Source organism: Toxotes jaculatrix, chromosome 5 (assembly GCF_017976425.1).
Source record: "Toxotes jaculatrix isolate fToxJac2 chromosome 5, fToxJac2.pri, whole genome shotgun sequence".
Lineage (NCBI taxonomy): Eukaryota > Metazoa > Chordata > Actinopteri > Toxotidae > Toxotes > Toxotes jaculatrix.
In genome coordinates this window covers 19,841,601-19,868,734 of record NC_054398.1, presented here as the reverse complement: position 1 = coordinate 19,868,734, position 27,134 = coordinate 19,841,601, and the positions used below count along the sequence as shown (strand labels likewise).

The 27,134-nt window shown below is 40.6% G+C and overlaps 2 protein-coding genes across 8 annotated transcripts; one reads left to right on the top strand and one right to left on the bottom strand.

The window, feature by feature from the left end:
* Positions 1–1,771: 1,771 nt before the first annotated feature.
* Positions 1,772–22,585, bottom strand: LOC121182270 (calcium-independent phospholipase A2-gamma-like). Of its 2 annotated transcripts, none has more exons than XM_041038688.1 (10): positions 22,440–22,585; positions 20,800–22,124; positions 19,562–19,711; positions 18,719–18,870; positions 18,331–18,425; positions 17,337–17,508; positions 16,560–16,617; positions 15,990–16,184; positions 6,379–6,574; positions 1,772–4,334 (listed from the first exon to the last, which is right to left on the bottom strand). In XM_041038688.1, the coding sequence occupies exons 2-10, from the start codon at positions 22,048–22,050 to the stop codon at positions 4,060–4,062; spliced, it is 2,544 nt and encodes an 847-aa protein (XP_040894622.1). In that variant the 5' UTR covers positions 22,051–22,124; positions 22,440–22,585; the 3' UTR covers positions 1,772–4,059. The 2 variants fall into 2 exon arrangements, with proteins under 2 accessions (XP_040894622.1, XP_040894623.1); XM_041038689.1 differs by having other exon boundaries at positions 1,773–4,334; positions 20,800–21,931.
* A 648-nt stretch (positions 22,586–23,233) lies between these two features.
* On the top strand, positions 23,234–26,747 carry dnajb9a (DnaJ heat shock protein family (Hsp40) member B9a). Of its 6 annotated transcripts, none has more exons than XM_041039331.1 (3): positions 23,234–23,390; positions 24,257–24,489; positions 24,760–26,747. In XM_041039331.1, the coding sequence occupies exons 2-3, from the start codon at positions 24,273–24,275 to the stop codon at positions 25,194–25,196; spliced, it is 654 nt and encodes a 217-aa protein (XP_040895265.1). In that variant the 5' UTR covers positions 23,234–23,390; positions 24,257–24,272; the 3' UTR covers positions 25,197–26,747. The 6 variants fall into 6 exon arrangements, with proteins under 6 accessions (XP_040895265.1, XP_040895264.1, XP_040895268.1 ...); XM_041039330.1 differs by having other exon boundaries at positions 23,234–23,393; positions 24,259–24,489; XM_041039334.1 differs by having other exon boundaries at positions 23,249–23,350; positions 24,259–24,489.
* Positions 26,748–27,134: the final 387 nt, after the last annotated feature.

Here is a 27,134-nt window from a genome sequence, read left to right as displayed (position 1 = left end):
TATTTGCTGCAGCTTAATGTGAGGTGTAATTGAGTAGCAGCCACCCTGAGGATAAACAGCAGTTACACAACAGCAAAGATGAGAGAACACGGTACCTGTCACAACCTCCTCGAGATACGTTCCTGACATGGACTGAGGAGACGTATCCATATTCAGAGTCTGGAGGTCTGGCCAAAGGTGCAAAATAAATCAAATTACTGATGCGATTACTGCTGGAGGACAAGTTCATGAGTCAGATCTGTTTACATCAGAGGAGGATGCATTTCCCCCCTCAGTCTGCTGTTTAATTACATTATGACTTTTCTATATTGAATGGGAGCAGCCTTTACTGGCTGTTTAACCCTGTTAGCACACAGGGGGCAAAAGCATGACAGGAATCCACTAAACACAGTATAGTGACAACACGTGGAGCACGTGTGTTTCTGTGGCAAACATGTTGAATGTATATTAACCATTATTCATGTGAATCCTTGGTTCCTGCTTTTGGTTATTTCTCACTATATTTGTGAATATATATTTTTTTTAGCATTGCTTATATCACAAAGTGAAGCCTTTTGTCTCACCTCCCATCACTGAATGAAATGTGGCGTTGCCATCAAAGAGGTTGTAAAGAAGAATATTTTTTTTCTGTTAACAAGTAAGAGCTTGGCCACTGTGTGACTGCATCTGTTTTATTTTATATGGCAGCATTCACTCACTCACAGGGAAGTTCTTCACTTGACCCTGAGAATGTGTTTTTAATGACCACATCTCGGAGTCAGAGTGTGAATTTGCTCGGAAAGAAACTATTGGACCAAATTAAAAAGGAGAAAACATGTAAGGCCAATTTTAAGATCCAGCTTTGGAAGACAAAGGAATCACCTTCAGTGCCTGAATAAAAAGCAGCAAAGATAGTGGATAGATGGTGGACCCTTTACAGTATGAACACTAAACCAGAAGATGTGGGAATTCAAAGTAGCATTGAAATTTAAATTAAACAAACCGTCCTTAAAGTATCAGAAAGAAAAAGAAAAGAAAATCCATGCTTGTAGTCTTTTAAGAACGTGTACATTCAAGAGCAGCCTTCAGTATTGTGGTGCCTCTAAATGGAATCAGCTAATTGACTCGTTGATCTTCATAATTATGCATGTGTTCTTATTTGATTCTAATTCTCATCTCTCTGTGAAGCACTTTGGTCATCATGGGCTGTTTTAAATGGGTTCTGTAAGTAAACTGAAATTACTTGAGTTGACATGTCCACACAGCAACAAACTACAGGCTTTGTTTGTTTTTAGTACATGTATTGGATTTCCTGGAAATCAGTGCTAATACTGAGTGGGTTATCCTAGTGAAATACCATCTGGGTACAGGTGCAGGAAAAAGAAGTGGGTAAAGAGGAGCCCAGCGATTCCTAACTTACTGCTTAATCCTCTGATTAGATGCCTTGTGTTACCGTACTGGTGACTGATTGATAGGGAGAAGAATAGTTTCTCCAAAAATCTCCCCTGTGAAAGATGTCACGCAATGTGATGTCTTATTCAAAACTTGCCAAGTAAGAACAACTCACATCAACTCTCATCTTCTATGTTAATACTGAATGATATGTAGGACACTCTCTTCATCCGCTTACTTTTTTAAATTTGCTTTGTATTGCTGTTAAAGTCCAGATAAAACAATGGCCTACATGGAGTATTATTTCCTCCTCAGACCTCTGTTGATGCTGTTTGCTGTGTGCTCTGCCTTCTGCAAGCCATCGATGTGTTTTCATGCGTGTGAGCAGTTGGCGGAGAGCTGTGTCAGTGTAAGGTGTTTATGCTGGAGGGAAATGTGATCCATCACTGGCTGGGGCTGTTACCCAGGTGCCTGAGCATAGCCTTGCACAGTCATCTCATCTCACCTTCCTCGCTTTTATGACAGACAGCTCAGGGATGGGCCGTCAAATTAACTTTCCACTGAAAAATACACCCCTCCCTTCACAGTCAGAAACAAAAAACAACAACATATATTTGAGTTAGAAGGAAGAGAGACACTGGCAGCATCAGAATTTGGCGCTAATCAAGCCACCTTGGAAACTGAGGTGAGGCTGCATATCAGTCCAGATCTCTGTTGAAATAATTATGCAGTTGTGAGTACAAGTTATCAACTTAATATTAACACGTCCCTTCTTCCTCACAATATATACAGCAGCTTTCCTCAGATCGCAATCAGCTAATCTTCATATAATTAGGAGGCAAGATGCAGCGAGGTTCAGTGATGGGTTTTAATTACATACGCTCTCAGATAGTCTTTACGCGGGACCAACAGGAGAAGAGTGGAATTACATTAATCTGGCTAATATCTGTGTCCATTTTACCTTAGGTTATACAGTACTTGACCAGGTTAGGCATGGAAATGAACATTTGCAGTGCATTTTGTTTTTAAAAAGCACAAGACACAGCAACACGGGATCATTTTCAACCATGACAAATCAATAAGCAGCAATCTCTTTCAGCAAACATTATAGTACAGCAGAGTGGAGACTAAAACACAGCACTTCAAGGTAGAAAGGGTGAAAGAGGCTTTTGAGAAGAGGCATCAAAGGGAAAGAGGGCACACTGAAGACAGAGCAGAAAATGTGCACTGCCTGTGGGGAATCCATAAAACCAAACAATCAAGCACACAATGATAAAAGCTTCTGAAACAACTCAACTAAAATACTTTTAGGCTAAAATAATACACAACAGTACATCCTTATGACAGTGAGGCTCCATTTGGATAATTATTTAAAAATTACATATCTGCTATCCATATTTATTCATTGCTATATTTATTATTAATCATTATAGGTGAATTAGAATTAAATGTTGGATTAAATCTTTGCAGCTTACATTTTTTTCAGTTTTTTACTAGATACTGATTTGTCTTTGTATTTAAAATCTAAATATAACATGCATTTACATACAATATATGTAATACAGTAACGCTTCAAGTGGGTCCTCACGTACTGATGTTACAATTATCAATACATAGCTGCATACAGTAGCTGCATTGTTAAATGTGCAAGTTTTAGTCATTACGACTGAGAAATGTCAGATTGACCTTGGTTAGGCCTTTTACAAAAAAGTAAGATGTTTTCTTTCTTTACATTCCTGTTTGACAGTGTTACATGATGGCAGCTTAGCTGAACAAATACATACATTTTTTCAACAACACATATTTTTCTGCGAAAGTACAAACCTGGGTTTATGAGGATATACTGGTTGTCATAACAAATCGTTCCAAGGACAGAAAAAGGTTAAAAAGGTTCTCGCCTTGGAAAAACAGTCTAGAAAAACCATTCCTGGCTACTGTAAAACTTTTTACAGTATGCTGCTTTTTAAAGGAACAGTTTGACATTTTAGGAAATGTACTTATTTCTTAATAATAAATATGATGCTTTGTTGCTGAAAGTTAGATGAGAGGATCGATACCGGGCTCATTTCTGTATGCTAGAGCTGGCAGCTGGTTAGGCTAGCTTAGCATGACAGGAAACAGGGAAACAGCTACGTAGGAAGATGTTGTTACCTTTGGACAGAGCCATGTTAGCTGTGTTCCCCTGTTTCTAGTCGTTGTGCTTCATATTCACCGTACAGACATGAAAGTGGTATCGATCTTGTCATCTAACGCTTGCTAAGGAAGTGAAGAAGCACGGTTCCCCAAAATGTCAAACTATTCCTTTAATCATGCAAGACACATTTGATTACAAGACTGACAGCGTCTCTTCAGGAAGTTCCCAAATCCACACGACATTTAACACATCTTCTTTGAAAGCAACAGTGCTAAGCTGAGTGCAGCCAACCACAGTGGCAAACAGATGCTTTTTCACTGCCAAACACATTATCACTAAAATCACTGTCTGAGTGTGAAGTGTGAGTGAGGAGGAAGGTAGAGTTTGGCCTGTAGGATACTTTACCTATTTGTGCGTTTAAGCAATGTTTATCAAAGCTACAGGACGAGAAGTCAACAACAATGACACACTAATCATGGTAACATGACATATTCTAGGCAATTTAGAATAAAGGAAGAGTTTTCATGTGAGGTAAAGGTGACTTGTATACTTGTTTACTTAGAGTAGTAAAAGGACAGGCCACTGTACATGTCAGCCCTGAGCCTGGCCCACTCTGCCATCCTCTGGACGGAGCTTTTCTCTCGTGTGAGGATGCGACTGACCTTCTTCAGCTTTTCCTCGTTCCTCTCCAGGTAGCGGACGCCCTCAGCCTGCAGATGGCTGAGCTTCTCTTGTCGGTTTTCATCCATGGAGATGTCTTCGCTCATGTAGGGGTTGAAGCGGAAATAAGTGTCGGGAGGGAGGAAGGCGTCGAGCATGGCGTGAACCTCTGGAGGGAGCAAGAGAGGTGAGAGTGAGGTCGCAAATTAAACTAAATTATAAACACATAATTAACTTTTTTGTATGTACAAACATTCCAGTATTGTGTTAAGAGCGAACAGGGCTTGCAATGTTAAAGCTTGTCTGTCAACGCTGTGACAGCATTACATGTGTTCCAGAATAAACGCTTAGGGCTGAAAGTGTGAAGTAAAACCAAGTGAAAATGTCAGACTTGTCTGTCACGGCTGTTTTCATTTGCTTCGCCTGAGAGGTTTAAAATCAACAACATACAAATGCAAACAAAGAGGCAGCTGGTAATAATAAAGTGGTAAATATGCCCAGAGGATCCAAAAAGGTGACTGTGATGTTTCTTTCTGTATGTGTTCCCACAGTAGTTCAGCAGTGCGGGAGCCCAAACATGGATTCTGTTAACACTGGCTGCCTTTGAGGCTGTGGAGCAAAACTCTACTAGGACTTATTTATCTGAGGGTTATTTGGAGTGTTATATCAACTTTTATTTTTTGTGTTTTCATAAGCAGTCGATGTACTGTGTTACAATATCGCATTCTGAAAGGTTATACATTATATACACCTATAAAAATACTGAGACAAGGACAAGGCTACTCATTTAACAGATAACACTTGTTCAATTCTAGAGATTAAAAACATTTTCCTGTCCTATTACAATTTGCTGTTTCCAACATTTACTACAGTCAATCACAGACAGTTTTTTCTCTGATCTTATTACGTACCAGTGTGCTGCTTCAGCTGAACAACTTGGGCGGTAACTGTTAAAACTCTTGATTTTCTCTGTCAACAGAAAGGGCTTTGAAAAAGAGAAAATCTGTGATAAACACTCTTGCTAATCTGCTGTTTCTAAATAACAAAGCCCGTTGGAAAGCTGCAGAGAGCTTAATCCCAAATACAGGAGGAACAAGTGCAGAGAAGCATCTAGGTCACTCACTGCACCACAGCAACAGGGAGGGGACCGAGCCAAATTTAGGCACAGCAGAGGTGCCCGTGTCCAGAGGTGATAAGGAGACAGAAGAGCTAGCCACTACAGAGGGCCACGATGGGACGTATCCAGAACAAAGTCGACCTGCAGTGCAGTATTTCCTGGCTGATGACATCAAAACCCAATTCATTCCCTAAGAAATGATGCAGAAACCGGGAGCATAATGTACCCAAGTCTTTGCATGTTCTAATTATAGTGTGCAAAATCAACATTGCCAACAATACCACTGTGTCACATTAGGTTGCCCATACCGTCTATTTACAGCCATCCATCCATCAATATACTGTACCGTGTGGTTCAGCCCTGTTGGCGAGTTTCATCTTTTGGCTGGTTTTCCTCTTTGTTGATGCAGCTTGTCTGTGTTTGGCATGTCATGTCCTGATTTTTGGGACTGTTTCCCTTGACATAATAAGTAATGTTTCGGTGTTTTTGACCAGTGTCAACAAAAATAATAAGTTGTTTTTGACCCTGTTCCGGTGGCTGACCTATAAAATGTGCCAGGCCTCTCGTATAGTTAATCAAATAAAATCGACCTGATATGACCCATTTTTGCACATCTGTTTCATTTTGGGATTAAAGGGGCACACTGGATATTTAGTATTGCAGTATAGTATTCTACCACAAAGTTGCAGGACTCATAAAACCCAGATTATAAAAGAACAAAGGTCCAAACTGAAGTTGTTGTTGTTAGACCCTCCCTGTTTCGTAAGCACCCACACCTCTCAAACTCTACAACTCCAGTTTGTAACACATGCTTTCTACTACATATCTCCCTTAAGAGCCAGGGGAGACATTATACAACTGTATGTGACATGTACTATGACTTTTATTTATAAAATCAGTGGAAAGACCCTTTAAGTTACATTTATTTTTCAAGAAGTGTTCACATTATTTTGTCTACCCACTGTAGAGCTACACTAGGTTTTTATAATTTTGAAAAAAACAAACAGTACTTGTTTTCAGAGGGCAGACAAGTCAAATAAACGATCCAAATAAACCAAATTCAGATGATGAAGATTTTGCAGCGACTGTCACTTACCCTCAGTGTCTGTGGCACTGCTGATGACATTGGTGAGTTTGGTTTTGAGACTCGTGTAGGAGGTGCTGTTCTTGCCAGGGTTTTCGAAGCGGCCTGTACCGAGTGAGACCACACACTCTAAGGGCGTGTTAGGCCACAAACACTGACACTCATGGATGGCCAGTGCTGTGGGGTTGTTAATAAGCAGACCTCCATCCTGTGCACAAAACAGAAGAAGTGCCATGTTAGAGACTCAATTTACAGGCTCTGAATGGTGTTTTGTGCCAAGACCACAGTCATGGTGAAACCAATTAATTGGCATTTGAAACCTAAAAGCCTTTCATGGATTTTAACAGTCAATGGATGAAATTTTTGAAGAACATCTGACGAAACAAAAAGAACAGATTCGTGTGCAGTTCCAGAGCTGCTTGTAAGTCTACAAAGCACAGAGCTAAATTGTTGGTTTTTTTTTCCCTTCCCTCACAGTTTCAGTCAGGCTGGCTTTGATATCGAACAGCCGCCCAGGAGTGCTTTTTCTTTGGATCCATAGTCTCCTCAAGGCAATGGGGGAGTAACTGGAGAGGCTGTGGGGATTGTTGAATAGGCATGAGGCTGAGGGGCCGCAGGGCTGCGAGCTGGCAGCAGGATCAAACACACAGGGGCCAGTCCTCATTAAAGAGGCCAGGCTGGGGGGTGGAAGCTGGAGGGCCCCAAGGGTGTAGGGACACTCTAGGGGGAAGAGTGCTTGTTTATGTGACTGATTGTGTGTGCATCTTTGATCGAGTTCATGCATGCTTAGAGTCAATGCATATAATAATATGGGTACGTGTCTCTGGCAGCGTATGTCACATAAATTCATACAGGATTCATAAACACTGAGGCTTGGGGAGGAGAGGGGACGGGGGGGGGGGGGGGGGGGGGGGGTGGACTGTGAGAGCTGCCTACAAAGGCAAGGGTCTGCTAATCATCTGGGGAGATGGACTGAAAAATTATATCATCAATCCAAAGACCAGGAAAATAAAATTGCCAAGGAAATTGGGTATTGTAGTTAGACTGGGGGCACTGCATCAAGTAATAGCTCCAATGATAGCTGGCGCTTTGAGAATGACCTGTCGCTTGTAATATAGTAGTTCTCTGTGAAAACTATAAGTAACATTGTGAAATTACAGGAAAGCCAGAAAAACAGGACAATAAACAGAAATAACTGAGCGTTAGATAACTGCCAATCAAGAGTAAGAATTTGCAGTCTCCACACTTGAAGTGCTTTTTAAGATTGACTTATGCACAGCAGTGCTTTGAGCTAAATGCTATAGTAAACATGCTCACATGCCCAAAGTATGGTCATAATAATGGTAATAATAACGTATATAACATAATAATAATAAAGTGAAAATGAGACTTCAGACTTCTGAAGACAGGCACACTGTCCTTTGGGAATTTGTGATGGGGATATTTCCCCTTTTTCTGACATTTTATGGACAAATGACCCCGAGACGATGATTGACAGATTAATCAATAACACAAATAACTGTTTGTAGCAGCCCTACATTGGACACATGAAAATTTTGACCTGATGATGGCACCACGAGATGAAAAGTTAGGGGATCACAAAAGTCATTACAAATCTTCCTGAGGGGGAAATGGCTTTCTGTACCAATCCATTTAGTAGATGATGGGATAGTACACTGACTGAGTGAAAACTCTGACCTACTGTTGGTGCCAGAGAAAAAGTAAGAAGGTCACAAAACTCACTAGAATACATTCTCTGGGGACAATGAATGTCCCGGGGACAATTTTCACAGCAATCCATCCAATAGTTTTTGCGATATCTCAGCCTGGACCAAAGGGATGAATCAGCTGACAGTCAATGCCAATCCGTGCTGATAGAATGGCTAAAAATGAAATTTGGAAATGTGAAAAACTGCAAATGCAAAGGTCTCCGGACCCTCTGAATCAAACTGCCTGATAAAGGAACTTTCTTTGATTCATAAGAAATAATCCATTATGATAATGTAATGTATGAATCATTTTAAATCTTATATTTGCTTACTAAAGTGAATCTCCTGTGAGAGCCGGAGCCTCAGAGAGTACCAATCTCACTAGCTGAGATGGACAAAAAGAGTTTCACTCTGCCACAAAGCATGGAAGAACTGCTGAGGTAGTCGTTTGTCCAAAGCACGTCATTATGCACCAGCAGGGTGTCTGGCAGACCAAGAAATGAATCACAGAAAAGAGAGAAACTCCTGGACTGGAGTTGCTCCTAATGGAGACTGAGAGGGACTCTGACTGCAGAGAGCACCAGACGAACTCAGCTGGAAACAAAACAACTAAGCAGTTTTCGTATCACTCACACCACTGTGAGTGGCTCCATTTTCTGAACTGAGTGGCAGATATAGCAACAGTCTGGGTCCAGTTATGGGCTCTTTGTGCTGATAGCCGGGGGCAAGTTACACAGGGCCAGCCTTCCACACAGAGCCAAGGCATGTAACACTAGAAGCCAGCTGCACATTGCTCCTGTGAGCTGGGTGTTGAATGCTATAACTTGTCTCCATTTCAGTGCACCTGCTTGAGCAATTCAGAGCTGGTGAACATAGCTGTGGCCTTGGAGGAAAGTCTGGTTTTTGGCAGTGAGGAAAGTTTGTGGTGCCACTACAAGACTGGTAGGACTCTTTGTTTGTGGCGCTCAGAACTTTTCCAAGAATCAGTTATTTAGAAGATAATTGGAATCCAACATCTTCTTCCACAGTTGTCAAGACCAAACAAGTCTCCTTGACAGAAAAGGTACCACGCTCAAAATACAGTGGGAACAGTTTGGCAGATGCTGAGGCAGCAGCAGCAGCAGCAACAGCAGAGTCTGGGCTGTTTAAAGCCACTTTTTAGTGACATATCCACATTTGGTCCACTGCCACATTCTCACACAAGGGTTTCTTGAGGCCGGGGCATATTTGTATGAGGAGTTAAATTAGAAACAATGATCTACTTACGGCAAGCTGCAAAGGAGCTTTGCATACAAAATGGCTAAACTCAAGCTGCCTGTCAAACACTCAGTATGAGGCAAAGCAAAGGTCACTTCCATTTATAAGGATTTAGAGCTGTAATGCTGCCTGCATTTACAATGACTCAATCTCACTGTCAAAAAAACAAACAAAAAAAAAAGGCCATGTGCCGTGCACCTCTGTCAGATGGAAGTTTAACCCCAGAGTCTGACAGGAAGCAGAATTTTGAAATGCCAAGTTTGAATTTTGACTTCCTCAAAGGTTTGATTTGAATGATTTCCTCTCACGGCGTTTCCTGATTCCACTGGTTGACGCTCCAGAGAATCAGACCTTGTCTGGCCTTGCATTTGCCCTCCGGGGTCTAACGGCTGATTCAAAAATCAGCTCCCCTTTTTCCTTTATGTGTACAAAGCGAGTTCTCAGCTAATTAGGGCTCCTACACCAATGGGAACATTTCATATTTCACGTTCAGGTGGCAAATTAAAATGAAATACGGCTTTGAAAAGAACAAACTCTTACAGTGGATTCTGAAACAAACTACTCAGATGATATGAACCATGATAAATAAACAAAATTAAGACATGCACAATTATAGGTCCCTTGCATTGCAGTTTGAAATGTCTCCACTGTCATTAACTTCTGGGACCTTATCTTCATTGTGCCGGTTTAAGCTGTCTTAGGGGCAGAGCGCTGATTTGAATAGGAAAGAGGTGCTATCGTCAGGATCAGTAAAAGTCATTTCACGCCCCAGTGTATGTCAGCTCCCATTAGCTGGGACAACAAACTTCATCCTCTTCATTCAGCCTGTGTGCATCTGTATCTCTCTACTTCTCTAACCCGTGGGCAAGCCTCAGTGCTGCCTTGCGCGAGGGTCATTATGAGCGGCCACAACACAGAGAACAGAGCGCTTGCTTAAATCTAAATGAGGTGATCCTTAGAGATACATCTGGTGTAGCTGTCACATCACAGCCCTACTGAGCAGCTGTAGTTATTACAATTTCTTCTTTGGCTTCTTTGACAGAGCTGAACTGAAGGGCATTGAGATCTGTCATGATTTATAATGAGGCTCTGCCAGTGAGAGTCCCTTCTCTCAGATGATTAATTAAGGAAGCATTACATAAATCATGGACATTTGATTATGCCTGTCACAATAGCCACTCTGTTTTCAAGAGGTGGTCATTCAATCGATAGAGTAGATAATTAGGCTGCTATATAAAACTTGTGTGTACTCTCAAATCTTATCTTCAAAATCAATTCATGCCTTTTGCACATAAAAGAAAGTTTTCTCAGTCACTGTCTCCGTAATCAGAAACATAAATCTGCTCATTGAGTAAACTTAATTGCCTAAATAGCATCCAATCCACATAAAAGCCACAATTGTCATCAGCGAGGATAAGACTGACAACGGTGTTAGTGTGGTGAGTGTCACTCTTAAGTGGTGGCCAGGTCAAGTCAAAGGTCTTCATGCCATATTATGTGATTACGTCGACCAGTTTCCCTCTTTGTCTTTTTTTTCTTTATAGGCCCCAAAGGTCACATTGTGGTTCAAACCATCTTCTCAGGCTGTCAATAGAGGAGGGACCCATCTGTGCAAGTGGCAACTTTGCCCCAGGCAGGCAAAGCAATTGAGATCTACTGCGCACAGTTACCTTTTCCCACACATTTGGCGAATACATGACCACACATGACCACCCAGTATTGAAACAATGAATCATCTCTGCTGGCTGTAACCATTCAGGTTAAACTGTGACAGTTCTTGCAGCGATATAAATGGATGCAGGACCCTCTCACTCATATTTACTCTGTCTAGATTTCTTTGAGGGTTTATGTACATATTTGGCAACTTCATATTAGAAAGTATAATTTTAAATGTCCATCATAATTAGTCACCTACTGGACAATTCAAGGCTAATCTCCCTGCTGTGCTTGTCGGGAGAGGTGATTGAACAAACACACTTACATACCGATGCTTTGTAATACAAGGTTTAAAGCTGAGGTTTCTTATTTTAAGAAATCTGGAACAACTGCAGTGAGAGGCCTGCTGTGTGCTGCACTGTGAGAAGGAAAGGATGTTAGAGACAGAGGAAGATTCAGGAAAGCTTTCATACAGCAGCCAGTCAACATAATCGCTGGGACCGTCCTAATCCCCAAACAAGTGTGCCTGTGCAATCAAGTGTTTGTGAATGTGTGAAAACATATCAGTACAAAAGAACAAAAAGAGTAGTCAATTGGGGAAATGTGACAATGAGACAATCCATGTGTGTGAGTTTATGCTCAAGGGAAAAAGATCCTGACTCTGTCTAGGAAGAGGAAGCTGTCTGCAGCAGGGCTCATAAGTCTGAGCTCCATCCTCCGATAGCCTCCGGGCCGAGCTCTCAGGGCTTAACGCAGGAGGAGAGAGCTGGGATGAGGAAGTAGCTAAAAGCTCAGATTTATCTTCTCTGTCGTCTCCCTGAATCCACCACCTCTCACCTCTCTGCTGTGGTGCTGAGCATGTAATTTATGACCAATAACTTCACCTGCAGTGGCCTTTACAAGGAAAAAAGGAGGGGAGGAAAAGATGATCCAAAAGGTTATGATTTCTTGAACTGCACTTTTGGAATGGCACTTAATTCTGTGAAACTCTAGGCTTCGTTCTCCTCTTTTCTCCTCTTTTTAGCCAAATCTGCCACATCTAATGACTTCTTCGACTCATTTATGACTCATTCCCTCCGCCACTCATTAGTGACAAAAATGTATGGTGCTGCTGATGTGACCTACTCCATTCCTGGCTGTGTGAAGTCTTTCTGCTGAGCCTGATGCCTTGCTGATGCCTTGTTGGGGCTCTCAAGAGCTCACACTGGGGGTGGTGGCCCACTGATCCCATGCGTACCAACAAATAGTGGCAGAGGTGGGCACAAAACATGCTCCCGTTCCTCCCCATCGCCTCAGGAGATGCTATGGCAACGAGGCGGAAAAAATTGGGCCCTCCTCACCATTCCACACATGCCCTGGCATCCATTGTGAAACGTCTGAAGTCTTCTACTTCTGTGTTCTTTAGAGCAGAGATAACTGAGAGAGCATTAATGCGCCCCCCCCTTCCCTCCCTTCATCTCCTCCATTTTTTTGTCTCTTTTCCCCTTGTTCCCCTTTGCTAAGGCATCCCCTCCATGGCTATGGTAGCAAGTGTGAGGCTTTGATAATGCCATGGCTGCACTGCTTCAAAGGTCTTCTTCCAAATTACAATTTCCCCAATGTACTCAGTCTGAATCTGAAGTTCTGGCTCTGACAGACAGATTTCTGTTCCAGCCTGCAGAATCACAGAAACATCAACGAACAATCACAACTTTCTTGAAGCACTGCTTCAGAATTCGGGCTTTCATTTAGCACATGGCGAGGCAACTCTCTTGAGCTCACTGTACAAAAGGGTGATTGTTTGCGGTTTGAATTAAGTGGAAAACTCTGTGGGCGTTCGTGGAAAAGAGCGAGATGACTCTCTCTTAAGGGAATCCTGACATCACACAGACGCAGCATGTTATGCTCGCGACCGGTTTCAAATAGCCAGTGAATAAAGTCATCAGACTGGGTGGCACTCTGAATCTGGCCAGAGGTTCATAAGGAAAGTAAGGTGGTTAAAAGCTGATTGAAGCTCTATATTAAAAGGAAGTCATTACAAATGCTGTTCTTTGACTTTATCCTTTATTCCACTGTCCAATCATGTTCAAAAACAAAAATTAAATTTGGGTTTTTTTAATCACTGAAAACTGAAACTAATCCAACTTCATATCTTGATATTTATAAACTAAATTTCCCACAAACTAAATTTCTAAAAAAAACATAATGGACCCTTCTGTAATCTCTGATTAAATTAAATCTGACCATTTTTGTCTTGTTTTGCCTTAACCTTTTAGATGAACTCAAGGCGTTTAATATTTTTGAGCCAACAGAAGTCTAAGAAGCCAATTAGACAGCTCATGACCTAAAAACAAAGAAGAGAAAAAGAAAGAAAGTTTGTCTCTGGAAGCACAAGTTGCCCTTTCCTAACTCTGCTCACTTCTAATGGTATTCCAATTTTGTGCAATAATATGAAACAGCAAACTGGACTTTGTTTAAAAAATATATAGGTTTACACCCTAATGTTAGTGTTCTGTTGCCTGCATAATTTGGAGATGTCAGATGTATCTTCAGATGTGGTGAATACAGGTAAAAACCATCCTGAAAATAAAAGGGCAGAAAGTAGAATAGACGAGCTAATGCTCAAATCACACAGGAAATGTGAGTCAAGGCTAAAACACAACCTTAAAATATACTCTGAAGATTTATTACCCTGAGAAGAACATGAGCACAGCGAAAAAAGTGTGTCATACTGAGTCAGGACTGGAGATCTCTTTTTCCAATTTCATTCAGTTTTTCATTTGAGACTTTCTTTTGAAATAAAAGTAATTTAAATAAAACACTTGTGACTGATTTCACATCAAATGTGTTAAATATATTAAACTACTGGTGGTGGCTCATCTCCACACAGTGTGAGGTTCCCTGCTGGTGGCCGAGTAACAGTGGTTGGACTAGCAGTTCCATTATTAGATTGTCTGTCTGTTCCTTCTAATGAGGCAGATGTAGCAGTCAGACAGTTGTGTGTGATGAGGGAAGTGCTGCATTGGGATAATTTATGCATCTCATAGTAGGGTGAGACATAGTAGACGGCAGGCTGGGGAAATCTCCCACCACAGGTGGGTTTTCATCAACCAGTCTCTTTCATTCTCTCTTCCTGCACTTCCCCATTCACCTACACAACTAACACAGCTTCCAATTAAGAGTGTGGGAGCTTGTCGACACAGGATATCGCCTTTGATGCAAACACATGCTCATTCATATGTGTGTGTGCCACACTAGGTCTGTGTTGCGTTTGTCAGCCTGTACACAGCTTCTGTGTTTTGAATGTCACTTCAAGGAGATACTGACATCTGGAGGTGACAGGTCAAACAGAATCTTCAAACAGAAATGGAGCATAATGACTTGCTGTGCATGCATCTACACTAAGTTATATATATTTAAATAAATTTTTCAAAGCACTTTGCAACTACTTACAACTTAGTCTCTTACTCGTGTGGTTTCTTATTTCTTCTTCTCCTCTCTGACTAAGTCCTTGCTTTGAAGGTAAAGAGTAGCCATACTTATTGATTGGCAAAATGGCAGAGAGGACTGGCGGCTTGTGATGATGCTGATGGCTAATGCATGACTGTTTAGTGGAGATGCATTTAAGTGCGTCTCACTGCGACTCTACCCGTCACTCTCCTGTCAAAATGTAACTGACTGGAAATAAACACTGTCAGTAAGGAAATGGAGATCCTCCCTCCTGCTTACTGTGCAAAGGATTTTTCTCATTAGGCTTCTCAAAATCCTTCAAACTCTCCACCATCAGCACACACTGTACAGTATTTAAATCCAGTGGACCAACAATAAGCCCTGTATTACTCTAGCAGAGGACTGCAGAACTGTGTGAATGTGAAGCAGGGTGTGAAAGAGAGAATGAATTAAAAAAAAAAATAATAAAAGCCCTCACAGGAACAATAAACGTTAAATATCAGGGAGCAGTTCCAAGCAGTGGCCAAGCAAAGGTTTTCCAACAGGGCAAACTGCACACACTGAATTGTTTGTGCATTTATTCATGTACTGTTGGAAAATGGTTTGAAGTATTAAAATGTTACTGAATGGAAATAATTATAGGGTGAGGAAGAGCACAACTTTGCATGAGAAAATGTGTGTTTTCCCAGAACTGAAGCCCCTGAATTAACTGTGCGAAACTGACCCAACTATATTAATCGGACTCATGTGCGGCCAATGAACCCAGGGAAAATTGTCTGTTGACTGGTTCAGGCATTGCAGGTCAAAAGGTGACCTCAACTTTAGCTAGAGGGTCTACCAAGAAGATCAGTAAATATACACACAGAGGTACTTTAGGGACTTGGCCATTTATTTAGTAATTTTGTAATCTTTTGCACATGAAATGCATTCAATCGACGTAGTAAGAAGAGGCTAAATAATGTGCATTTTACATAATAATAATGTGAAATGGCTGCTGAAGTTCTTGACAGAAATTCACCAAACTACAATTACAACTATTCTTCTTCCGCCAAGGAATTTAAAAAAAAGTTAAAAAGTTTCAAGACAAAAACCGAGTAAAATTTCAGACTTATTGTGGCATTGAAGGGGGTTTTGTTTTGACCTTAAAACGTGTGATTACATTGTTTGTAAGCATTTTGAGGACTGACATTTTACCACTGCGTCGGTTTTTGTGGAAACCTGAAGCATCAGTTCTGAGGGCTGCCAAAGAAAAGCGCCTTTAAAACTACATTCAGTGTTTGTTATGTTTTGTGAGTCTGGCACATCGTTTGTAATGGTGGTGATCCAGGAATTTAAGGTTATATAACAGTTGTGCTCATGTCAATCATCCTTGATAAAAGCATCAGCTAAAAACGTAAAATCTAAATGTAGAATGTAAATCCACTGCTATGGGTCATATTACTTCACCTTTTCTGTAACAAATACTGACAGGAGATATTTTTGATTTAAACTGTTTGATTTAATCATCAAGCCTATCAAGCCTATCACAGATACCTCTGCTGCTACCCTGTTACTGTTGTGACTGGAACCGACCTGGTGGAGATCGTTCCCCAGGGTGAACTCTTGGAAATATCCAGGGGCTGCTGACGTGGCTCGGATGGCCTGCCAGAGTTGGTGCTGGCAGCCCCCCAGGTAGTGTGAACGCACTCCAGGCAGCAGGTTGTAGTTTCTGAACACATAAGCCTTCAGAGGAGTGCCCCGGTTCACAATGGTGCTCACTGCTGCCACCTACAGGTAAAGGAGATGACATACAGCGTGATCGTTGTTTTCAGTATGAGGCAGCATTTTACATCCAAACATATCTAAAATGCCGGTACATTATCTAAACCGGCAGGCTGACAGATCAGTTTAATATCATCTCTCTTCTCTGAGCCTCAGAGGAGTCTGCTGACATAGAAACTCCTATTCACTTCTTTAGCCACACTGCCTTATGTCGCTTTAGTATTTCCCTTTTTACTTGTCTTGCAGAAAAATGAAAGACTGAGATTGAGAAAGAAGCTTTCTGTGCAATATCCCAGTAAACAAGGTGAGGTGATGGCTCACTGGTCAGTGCCAGAACAGAGCAAGATGGAAGGACGAGCCAGAACATCTTCTAAAGCTCACCTTGGGGCATTCGGGGTTTCTTGAAGTCTCCACCAGGAGGTGAGAACCCATTTTCTCCCTGTGGAAGGGAAGATAGGATGATGTTATTTTCCGGCTTAGTGACTTTTGGATAGTACTATGACTTTCTGAAAGCTTCACAAAACCCTGCTGCATATTTGTTAATGGAACATGAAATCATTTTGTGATCAGCATAGTTATTTTAAGGGACCATTCTACTGAACCAAACATCAAGTGATGTTTTTTTTTTTTTCAATTCTTTAATATGTCCAAATCTTCCAACCAGCCTCTGGTTTACAGTCATTTCCATCACAATAATTAACTTTCCATATCATGTGAAATTTAAAAATTGTTTGAGTTACATCCTCCATCACAGTGAACATCATATCTAATTTTATAGTTATCCATGGTACATTACTGCTGCATGGCAAGACAGTACAGACTTAGTAAATAAATCCTCACTTTAAATGTATTTTCACACAATGTTTATGGAACTTTGACAAAAAATAAAGAGCAGGAATGAGCTTTAAGTTGAAGGCTTGCCTATTTTTGGTTATTTGGTTATTTCACATTACTATATCTTTATTTTTATACTCTAGTAAAAATAACACAAAATTATTGGCTGCCTGGGAGGAAGGAGAAGGGCAGTAAAACTCATAGGCAGTATGGGTTTTGAACTGCTTTACTATCATGACATTTTAACATTACTCGAACTGATTTAGTCCCCCCCCACCCCCCCCAACCCACTCTGCCATCAACATCAATAACAGTGGAACTGACTTGAGGATGTTCTCCCAGGCTTCACTATCGTAGAAAGCATGGCTCCAGCCCATCTTCACAGTGCCAACAATGACGTTCTGCTTGAAAATATCTGAGCCCAACTTCCGGTACATATCATCACACTCGTTCAGTGGGATCTGGAACACACCTAACATGAACCCTAGGATAGCACCTGAGGAAAGAAACAACACACACATAAACATTCAAAGGTGTGGAGTTGATCCAAGGTTAATCGCGTACAGGATTTTAAATTGAGAGTAAAATTATCCTTGAATGAGCCATTTATAACCAGCACCTGGGATTAACATGACTACCATTGTAGGCAAATACTTCTCCACTACTTTCTCTCCCTGCCAGGATTAACAAGGCATAACAGTGCTATGAGGGCAGAAGAATTGGGGTGTACCTGAATAATGTGGGTGATCAAAGTGGCCAGATGTGGCCCAGATGGGTTTTAAATGTCTGAACATGATTTGATCTAGCAGGGTGATTCCATTATGCTTTGACAGTGTTCGCTAAATCTGAAAATGAAGTACCTCCAACTGGTGGAGATTAAGACTGAGAGAACTGATAAGAACTGAGGACAAACAGAAACTTCTGGTGGCGATTAACGTCCAATGTGCTCTGTAAATAAAACACAGTTTTTCAATATGCTCTGAAATGAAAACAATTAAAATGGCAGGTGAATCGGACAGTGGTCCACAGCACCCCCTTGTGGTGAAAAAAGTATGTATCAACCTACAGCTTAACTCATGAAGTGTAGATGCAAATGTAGATCATATAATATTAATATTGCAATTTTATTAATTATGTAAGGGTCTTAACAATTTGAAAGAGATTTATCCTCGCCTACATTGATTGTATAGTAGGCTTGTGAAATTGAGGTCAAAAGAAGCGCAGAGCAACAAATGGGTCAGTGTGTGATCAGTGCTGCCAGTTTGATAATCAGCACACATGCATACACATACTGAAGTAGGGCAGGAGGACACCGTACCTGTGCTGACACCACAAATATAGTCAAACAGTTTGTAAATGGGTTTGCCGGTTAAGTCTTCCAGCTTGTGTAAAGTCTGAAGTGCGAGAAGTCCCCTGGAAGTACAAAGTCAGACACACATTCACAGAGAGACACTAACTGATAAGATGACAACCACAGCACAAAGACAAATAGGACATAAATCCTTATCTATTTACAGTTATTGTTTCCAAAGAGTACATTTACTTTACAGATTGGAACTGATAACTGAGTCAGTTGGTTGCTTTTCAGAATATTCTGACACAGCCTTGGCTGCAGTAAATGCTATTTAGTTCCACTCTGAAAAGACTTGATATCAGTGAATCATATCTTACAGTGAAGAAAAGAAAAAGAAGAGCTGAACTTCTACCTTAAACCGCCTCCATCTATGGAAAGGATCCGTATGCCACGGCCTTTAACAGGTTTCTGGTAGCCCACCAGAGCGAGGGCTTCTCTAACTGCCGCCCTCAGGCCTGGGTCACTGGCCTGCTTCAGACGCAGAAGACAAGGGATAACCTTCTCCTGAGGAGGACATAGACATACCGTGGCAGTAAGAAATGGGAATGAAAAACACTGGGATCAGACTAGAGCTGGCCACACAAATTTACTAGCACAATGTGGGAATGTGGAGGTGGGATAGGACATGACAACAGAATTTTCTCAGGAGTAAGATGAGTTAGTTTTAGTTTATCATCTAATACTGGCATTTCCCAAATTGAACATGAGATATTTTACATGCTGTTGTCTTAACTCTCCTTCCCTGTGTTTGTCCTCATAGTCAGTCATACAGCCTCGCTCTTATTCTGCCAGTTTGCTTTTCAGTTAGTCAAACAAGGACACAAACAGTCAATGCTCTCTGAATGAGAGGTCGATCACACTGCCTCTCGCAAATTGGCTGGACATTGGCAAGCCAGGGGAGATGACTACACATCATACCTTCATCATTAAAAGGAATGGAGGTAGTGAATATTGTTGTGACTGAAGCATGTAGGTGTTTCCATTCCAGATATAGATATAGATATAACACAGTAATGTATGTGTAAAAAATGTCCTGCTGTAAACACTGTCTTTACACAATGAGCTCGTGCCAAACATAAGAGTTGATGTTTTTGACATATTAAACAGCATCAGACACTTTGCTGACAAAGCCTCAGGATGTTAGCATTCTGGGAAAAAGCAAAACACAAAATGCAAGCCCGTTCAGATTTCTGACCTTGACAGCAACACCACGAGTCTCTGGAAACTCCAGGAGGTGGTAGCTGAGGTCCTCCACTCTGTTGATGTAGACCCTTACATCTGACGCCCTGTGTAGAGCCTGGACCAGAGCCCGAGTTCGACTGTCCACACTCACCCTGGCAATGATCTAGAAGACAGAAAAATATGAAAGCAGTTAGATTTCACTGTTATGCATTGGCTGGGACCATAGGTTCATAGGCCAGACGCCAAATGTTGTTAAGCACATCTTCAGGTGGAACACTTCAGTCAAAGATTTTGAGAAACTATTTGTTTGTATATAAAACACTTAAGTGGCAAATTGGTTACTGTTAGCAACGTATTATTTTAACTACCATCTAAAGTAAACTGCTGGTTTATAATAATGAAGAAGGTTTTAAATAATAACATCATAATCATGGTCTGAAAATTAAGCTTATATATGAGCTAGCATAAGTAGCGTAATTCATTGTGGATAGTGGTTAAATCAACAGATTAATGACAAAACTGCCACAGCAATTATCATTCCAAAACACTGTCCACAGACACGCATTTCAAGTACCATTAACTCGTTTTTGTTACCTTGATAGTACAGATTACTTGTCGGGCCCTTGAACTAAACATAACAACAAAACTGGACCATAAACCATATGTGTATCACATTATTCTACTGTATATCATCAGCAAAAGGACATAGGTCATGTGTTTTTGTTTTCTGCTTACTCGCTTATAATTAGCTGCTGTTTCAAAATAAATACTCAATCCAGCCTCGCCATAAACTGAATGTCAGGTGTGTTTATATCTCTACAACATAAAAGCCTGGCTTGACCTACAAAGTACACACTCTCTGTAGCCCTCTATCACCACAAGTGGGTTATTTTTGAAAACAGATTCCTAGAACTCAAGGAGCACATCGGCACACTACACTACCAGTCAACATATAGAGTAGCAAGAGCTATGGTCTACATGTAGACAGCATGCACCCTGCTTTAACATACCACATACTCAGATTTATCTGATGAGGGCATCATGTTTCCCTGCAACACAGACACATATAACATCTCACACAGTTAGAATCTACGTCTACACTACAATGACAAAGTGTTTACACAAAGAACTATGCAACTATGGTAATGATATTGAAGGACCTGGTTGCTAAAAAAATATTCTTATTATCAATTCCACATTCCTACAAAATTAGAGATTTCCAAATGACACATCACTTTGTTGTAGACCTACCTTTTCCCTTTGGAGTAGAAGTTTCTTTGCTTTCTCCTCTGCAGCCTTCTGCTCCTTACTAACTGTGGCCTCAACCTGTTTCGCTGCTGCATCCTCAAGCTTCTTCTCCTCCACTGTAGCACTCTTGGATTCTCCTGTCCTGAACTTAGGGACCAGGGGAGCAATGTAGCTCCCAACAAAGGCTTGCACAGTAGGAGCTGAGTAGGACAGGTAGTGTCCTAAACCCTTTTTAGAAGAAGCGGGGCTAACAGGAGCAGCAGAGTCCTTTTTATCAGACAGTAACATGAGGTCATTAGTTTGTTGACCCTGAGAGGAAGTAGAGGAATAGTCAACATTGTCCACTTTGTTGTCCTGAGTTTTTGAACTGCTGCCAAAGTATGAGTTGATATGATTGGCCAGGTAGTTGTAGGTCTCATCCAAGCTGACTGAAAAGCTGCTGGGATGGAAAAGTGCTGTGGTTTGTTTGGAAGTTGTGCTCTTGTTCTCAGTGTCATTTGATGAAGGTTTAAGCTCCTCTTCATTTCTGGAACAACTGGCTTTGACAGCTGGAACAACACGCCTAAGTCTTTTCTCCTTAAGTTCTCGCACAGTCAGAACTGTGGCAGCGACAGATGCTTGTGTAGAATTCTGAGAATGAGTGGAGGTAGTGGCACATGCATCAAATGCAGCAGCAGAAGCAGGAACAGAAGGACTAGTAGGAGATGAGTTAATTATAGTTTTGGGTGTAGTAGATGCAGAACAAGGGGCAGCATTTGGGGGAGCATGAGTAGTTGTGATTGCTGTCTCCTCAGCTTTTGCCACTGACTCAACTCTGACCTCAGCCTTATTCAAAGTCTTTAAAGCATTAGGTTTGAGTCTGGCAATTTTGGATAGAAGTTCTGTATGTGTCCCACTCACAGCTTTAGAAACTGTGTCCAATGTGTTCCTGACGCGCGACATGTGTTGGCTCAGACCAGTGGACCAACGTGAGGCTGAAGTGTTCAAATACAGGGTGCTGGTGTGGAGCCCAAGCCTTTGTCTAGCCTGGTTAGCTTTAAAGAGCCATCCTTTACGTCCTCTGATCCTCTGGTGATGGACGTGCTTCCATTGGAGGCAGCCAGCCTTATAACAAACTGGGTGTTGTACATGAACCCTACAGTGAGAGGTACCAGACAAGGGAAGTGAATCTGCTGACTTCAGAGCATGTGTTTGGCACATAACAAATGCTCTGCTTACGTTCATCCAAGTATTTGGAGTCCATCTATGACTCATTATTTCAGGTCATAAGAATAAATACCATCCAACGGGTCTATGGTCTTAGGTCTATGCTTTCCCTTTTCAGCAACCTGGTGATGAACAACAAAAAAGTGATATTTACATGAAAGAATAAAAACAACAGAAAATAGAAAGAAAATAATATATGAGATGAAAACCACTGACACTGTTCCCAAACCTAGCTTCAAAGCACTGCGCTTTTCTTCACAAGTAAAATCTATTTGGTAACTTATTCAAACAGAGGAGAAACCTAAAGAGCAAACTTCTACTCACAGTAACACATTTAAACATCTGGAAGTAGCTGTTAGCTCCGATAACACAAGAGTTGCGCAGCTAGCTGACTCGCTAGCATTTATATAGGCCACACAAAACATAATGAAACATACCGGTATTTTAATGTCTTCGTTTCATGAAAGCCAGGAATCCTTTAACCCTCTCATTAAGTGGTCGTCCTTGATTAAAGTTAACACAAAAATGTTAAAGTACAGAAATACACAGGGTCATTCGACCTTACACTTGATTTCCAGAATGACGTGATGTTAGCCAGAAGAAAACAATGATCACGTGACACTTCATGTCTTCTGCAATTGGCTGTCTGTCCCTTGGTCCTTTAAATGGAGTCTGTTGATTGGCTGGGCTAATTCTCCCCACCGGGAAACTGTAGCAGAGGATTAACTTTAATTAATAACTGGCGTACGCCGAACTTCGTCCGGACAGGCGGAGTCAGTGCTCAATGTTAGAAATGGGTCCCCACCCTCCTGTGCATCACGCGGGACTCAGAAAATAACAAATGTAGCGCTACGCGGGCACTTGGAAATGTGATGACATACTCCTTACTCAAAAGTTAGAATCACATTATTACTTAATACAAATAAAATACGATGCCTCACTGTGTGTATAGTATAATATTAATACATATTTATTTATTTTGAAAAGCACAGCTACATACATTATATATACATATATACTAAAAGTTATTGAACAAGTAACAATAGAAGTAAGAGAACAACGAACAGCAATGTCCTATTTAAAATTCTTCACTTCAGGATCTGAGTACTTCTTTCACACAACACTACCATCAACACCAGGGTCACTATCGGTCAGTTGAGAGGGGAATGTTAACAGCATTGACCGATAGAGGGCAGAAGCGAACCAACATTCAGTGTGAGTTCACGCTGATGCAGCGAAAGGATCGAAGAAGAAATGGAAACGATGCTGCTCCTAACGACTGTCCTTCGATAACACTCACAACTCAACACTGTCATGTTTAACATTGGTTAAACATTTCCTAGGCAGTGTAAGTGAAACAGAACCAGCTCTCCTATCAAACCTAAAAAAAGGTAGGTGAACCTAGGAAAGAAGAGAATATATGGGCGGTAGGTTGTGTTAGCACCGTTAGCTAACATTAGGAGTGATGTCTGTGATGACAGAGCGGAACGTGTAACGTTAACGTCGACTTAGATGAGATCCGAGGAGCAGACCAATCTATATACTAGATAAATGCAAAACCACTATTCTCAGACTTTTCAGATCTGGACTGGACTAAGCCAAAGCTTGTGACAGTTTTATCAGGTTTATTAAACCCCTTTCTCTTTAATGTAGCAAAAGAAAATTTCGATCTCACTGCTTTCCCCCTTAATCTGTATTAGATCAATCAGTATATACCACATCAGACCAGATCTAGCTCAAAAACTATATGTAGACTTGTTAAATCTGTACTAGATCAACCAGGAGAAACTAAAGACCTTTATTATGTCAATGAATACACAAAAAATGTCTCTTTAAAAAATAGTTTCTACAAAGACTCGATTTGTTAATCCAGAAGAGGTTTGTTAAGTGTGAATGTAACGTTAGCTAAAGTTTGACTTGGTCTATTACCAGTTGTCTGGATGGAGAAAAAGCTGTGAAATTGTCATATTTACTTTCAGAAATATTCGCAGATCTGGAACTGAGTTTCAGACAGCATTGAGACTTTAAGTAGGATGTCTAACACCCTTTCACAACAATACGTGGCGCAAGAAAATGGAGAACTTTTCCCTTAACTGCCTAATCGTAAGCTAACTTCAGCATTTTGCAACATTTTACCTGCAAGGCAGCCACATGGTAAGGTGCCTTGCTTTTCTTCAGATGTGTTAGTACCAGTTACCACTCCTTTGCTTCATTGCATCCATCAAACATTTTGATAATTTTCTTTCTTTAATCCAGGTGACGTCAGAGCCATGGCTACAGCACAGTCCGCTGTAACGTTTGCAGTGTGCATCCTCATGATAACGGAGCTGATACTTGCCAAGAAGGACTACTATGATATACTAGGAGTGCCTAAAGATGCCACTGAGCGACAGATAAAAAAGGCTTTCCACAAGCTTGCAATGAAATATCACCCTGATAAGAACAAGAGCCCAGATGCTGAAGTGAGATTCAGGGAAATTGCTGAAGGTACAGTTGACAGTTTCTTTTTGGGGTTGTTTGGATGTGTAAAAATTCATTGTTTCCTTACACACTGAAATAGTCATTTTATTACTAATACAACATGCAGATTAGAATCTCGTTTAGCCTCTTTCAATTTCAAATCATGAAGTTGGATGTTCATGTTTAGTCACTCCTTGTAACTCATAATTGTAGCCATATATTTTGAAAATGCTGATGAGATACAGTGCTAAACGTCTCCAGCGTTGACTGACACTTGTCTCTCTTTGTCACATGCAGCTTATGAAACTTTATCAGATGAAACCAGAAGAAGAGAATACAACCAGTTTGGTGACACCTCTGCATACTTCACTGGGGAGACTCAAGGCAGACATAGACAGGGTGCCCACCAACCTTTCAGCTTCAAGTTTGATGACATATTCAAGGACTTTGACATCTACAGCCAGAACAGGCATGCCCGTCACCGAAGACACTTTGATGAACACTCCAGGTCCTACAAGGAGTCCCACAACAGACACAAGAGACACTTTCAAGGAGGTTTTGGAGCAGGTATCTTTGATGACATGTTTGAAGACATAGAGAGAATGTTTACCTTTGACAGGCACACCAAACAGACTGAAAACAGGTTTCATGGTGCATCAAAACAACACTGTAGAACAGTAACACAGCGCAGAGGAAATATGGTAACCACGTACACAGACTGCACTGCACCTTAAGATGCAATGTAAAGTGACTTAATGCTTAAAACTGCCTTAAGGGGATACGGCTTCCTCCAGAATTATCATACAGCGATTGATACAACAGTACTGTTGTATCAGGTAACAGAAAGCCACTTGGTTCAAATGCTGTGAAATTTGAACTGTGATATTGAGAACTGACATTCAGGCACAGAATGACAAGCACTGACTACACAGTTTACTTAGCTTAGGTCTAAATATAAATAAGCTATGTTTTGTTCAAGCTTTTTCCTGTGTGTGTGCTCAAGGACTTGTAAATGATTGTAGTAGTTTTTCACTTCTTGTTGAAGTAAGCTGATAGAGAGTATTTTGCCAGTATTTTTTCAAGCACCTTCTTTTGATAATCGATTTTGAAGACATTGTTAATTTTAATGTTTTAAGAAATAAAACAATCCTGGCACACAAATGCATGTGTCGGTTCACAGCTAGTTCATCTACCACTCTGTTTTTGTACAGTTATTAGTTTCTTTTGTATAGGTTCTGCTATTGTAAGTCTCAACTAAAGCTAAAGGCAGAGACAATAGCATCCAGTGGGGTTTTGCTTATGGTTGTAAAATGGGGAGCAATGTCAACAAAAACCCAGGGCCCTGCACATGTCGGGGTGTTCAGTGTGTATTTTTGAGTTTGTACTACATCTTGTTGGAATATGTGTACTCTACAGTGCCAGTCTTGCCAAATCTCAAGCAGTAATTATGAGAGACTTCTAAATACCCCTTAAATATAAAGTATAATTAGGGAAGATGTATCCATGAATTTAAAAATGTTTCTGACTCACGTTTTATTCAAAGTAGCTCAGACAGACCTGCAATAAATTCAACCAGGTGTGAAACTCTTAATGTTGTATTTTGCCCAAACTGTTTCAGTTTAGAACAAGGAAAAGCCACAGGTTTAATTTCTACATTTAATTAAATCATGCTCTTTACTTTTAAATGTTGGACATTTAATATGGATTTACAGTTTCACTATATGAAATTAAACCACATTTCCTGAAATGTAGGTATTGAAAAACTCTTGACTGATGTGTAAATGAATTGGCAGTGGACCACTTGAACCATAAGCAGTATGTAGTAGGGGGTTTTATGACAACTAATTCCACTAGTCATCATATTTTGTATTTAAAAAAAATGGTAAAATACAGCTTCCAGTTTTTATTGCAAATGGTATACTGCTGTGTAAAATATATTGTATATATTTTTGGAGTAAGATCAAGTGTAAGAATACTGCAGTACAAAACTGAAGAAACTATTTTATGTATGTACCAGCAAACATTGAGATTCTGCACTTGACTAATTGATGAAACACATACTGTAGAAGATGAAATTTTTCCTAACATATCATGTGATACCTCATTCTTGTAAACTAAGTACAGTGACATTCCCCTTTGACATTGTGGTGTGCAATATTTATTTCTTGTATTGACATTGTTGCAAAAATATCCAACCGCACTTTTAATTTTGTATACATTTCCGGGTAGGTGTGTTTGTTTTAAAGAATGTGTCTGGAATAAATAAAATGCAGAGAATATAGAGATTCCTTCTTACTGCACATTTTTTATGTCATGTCAGAACGAGACTGTTGTGTTCATTTCACACTTTGGATAAGAGAATCAGCAAAAATGCCTAAAATTTAAATGTAGAGACAGCCTGTGACTCCACAATCTGGTGGATTCCATGTTTAATGAACATTTTGTAGTATAAGAATGTGTTGTTTTGCTTGAAACACAGCTCTGGTGATGCTTAGGTTACTTGTCAGTAAAGTTACGATGAAGCCAGTTTATTTTCCTAAAGCTAAGCTATAAAATAAGTGAGGTCATAAATATATGCATTTCATTCATTAACATGCCATGTAAATATTTTGGTCCTCACCTTGGTTACTGTTGCGTAGAGGAAAAATAATCCTCTTTCTTTTCATTGGTTC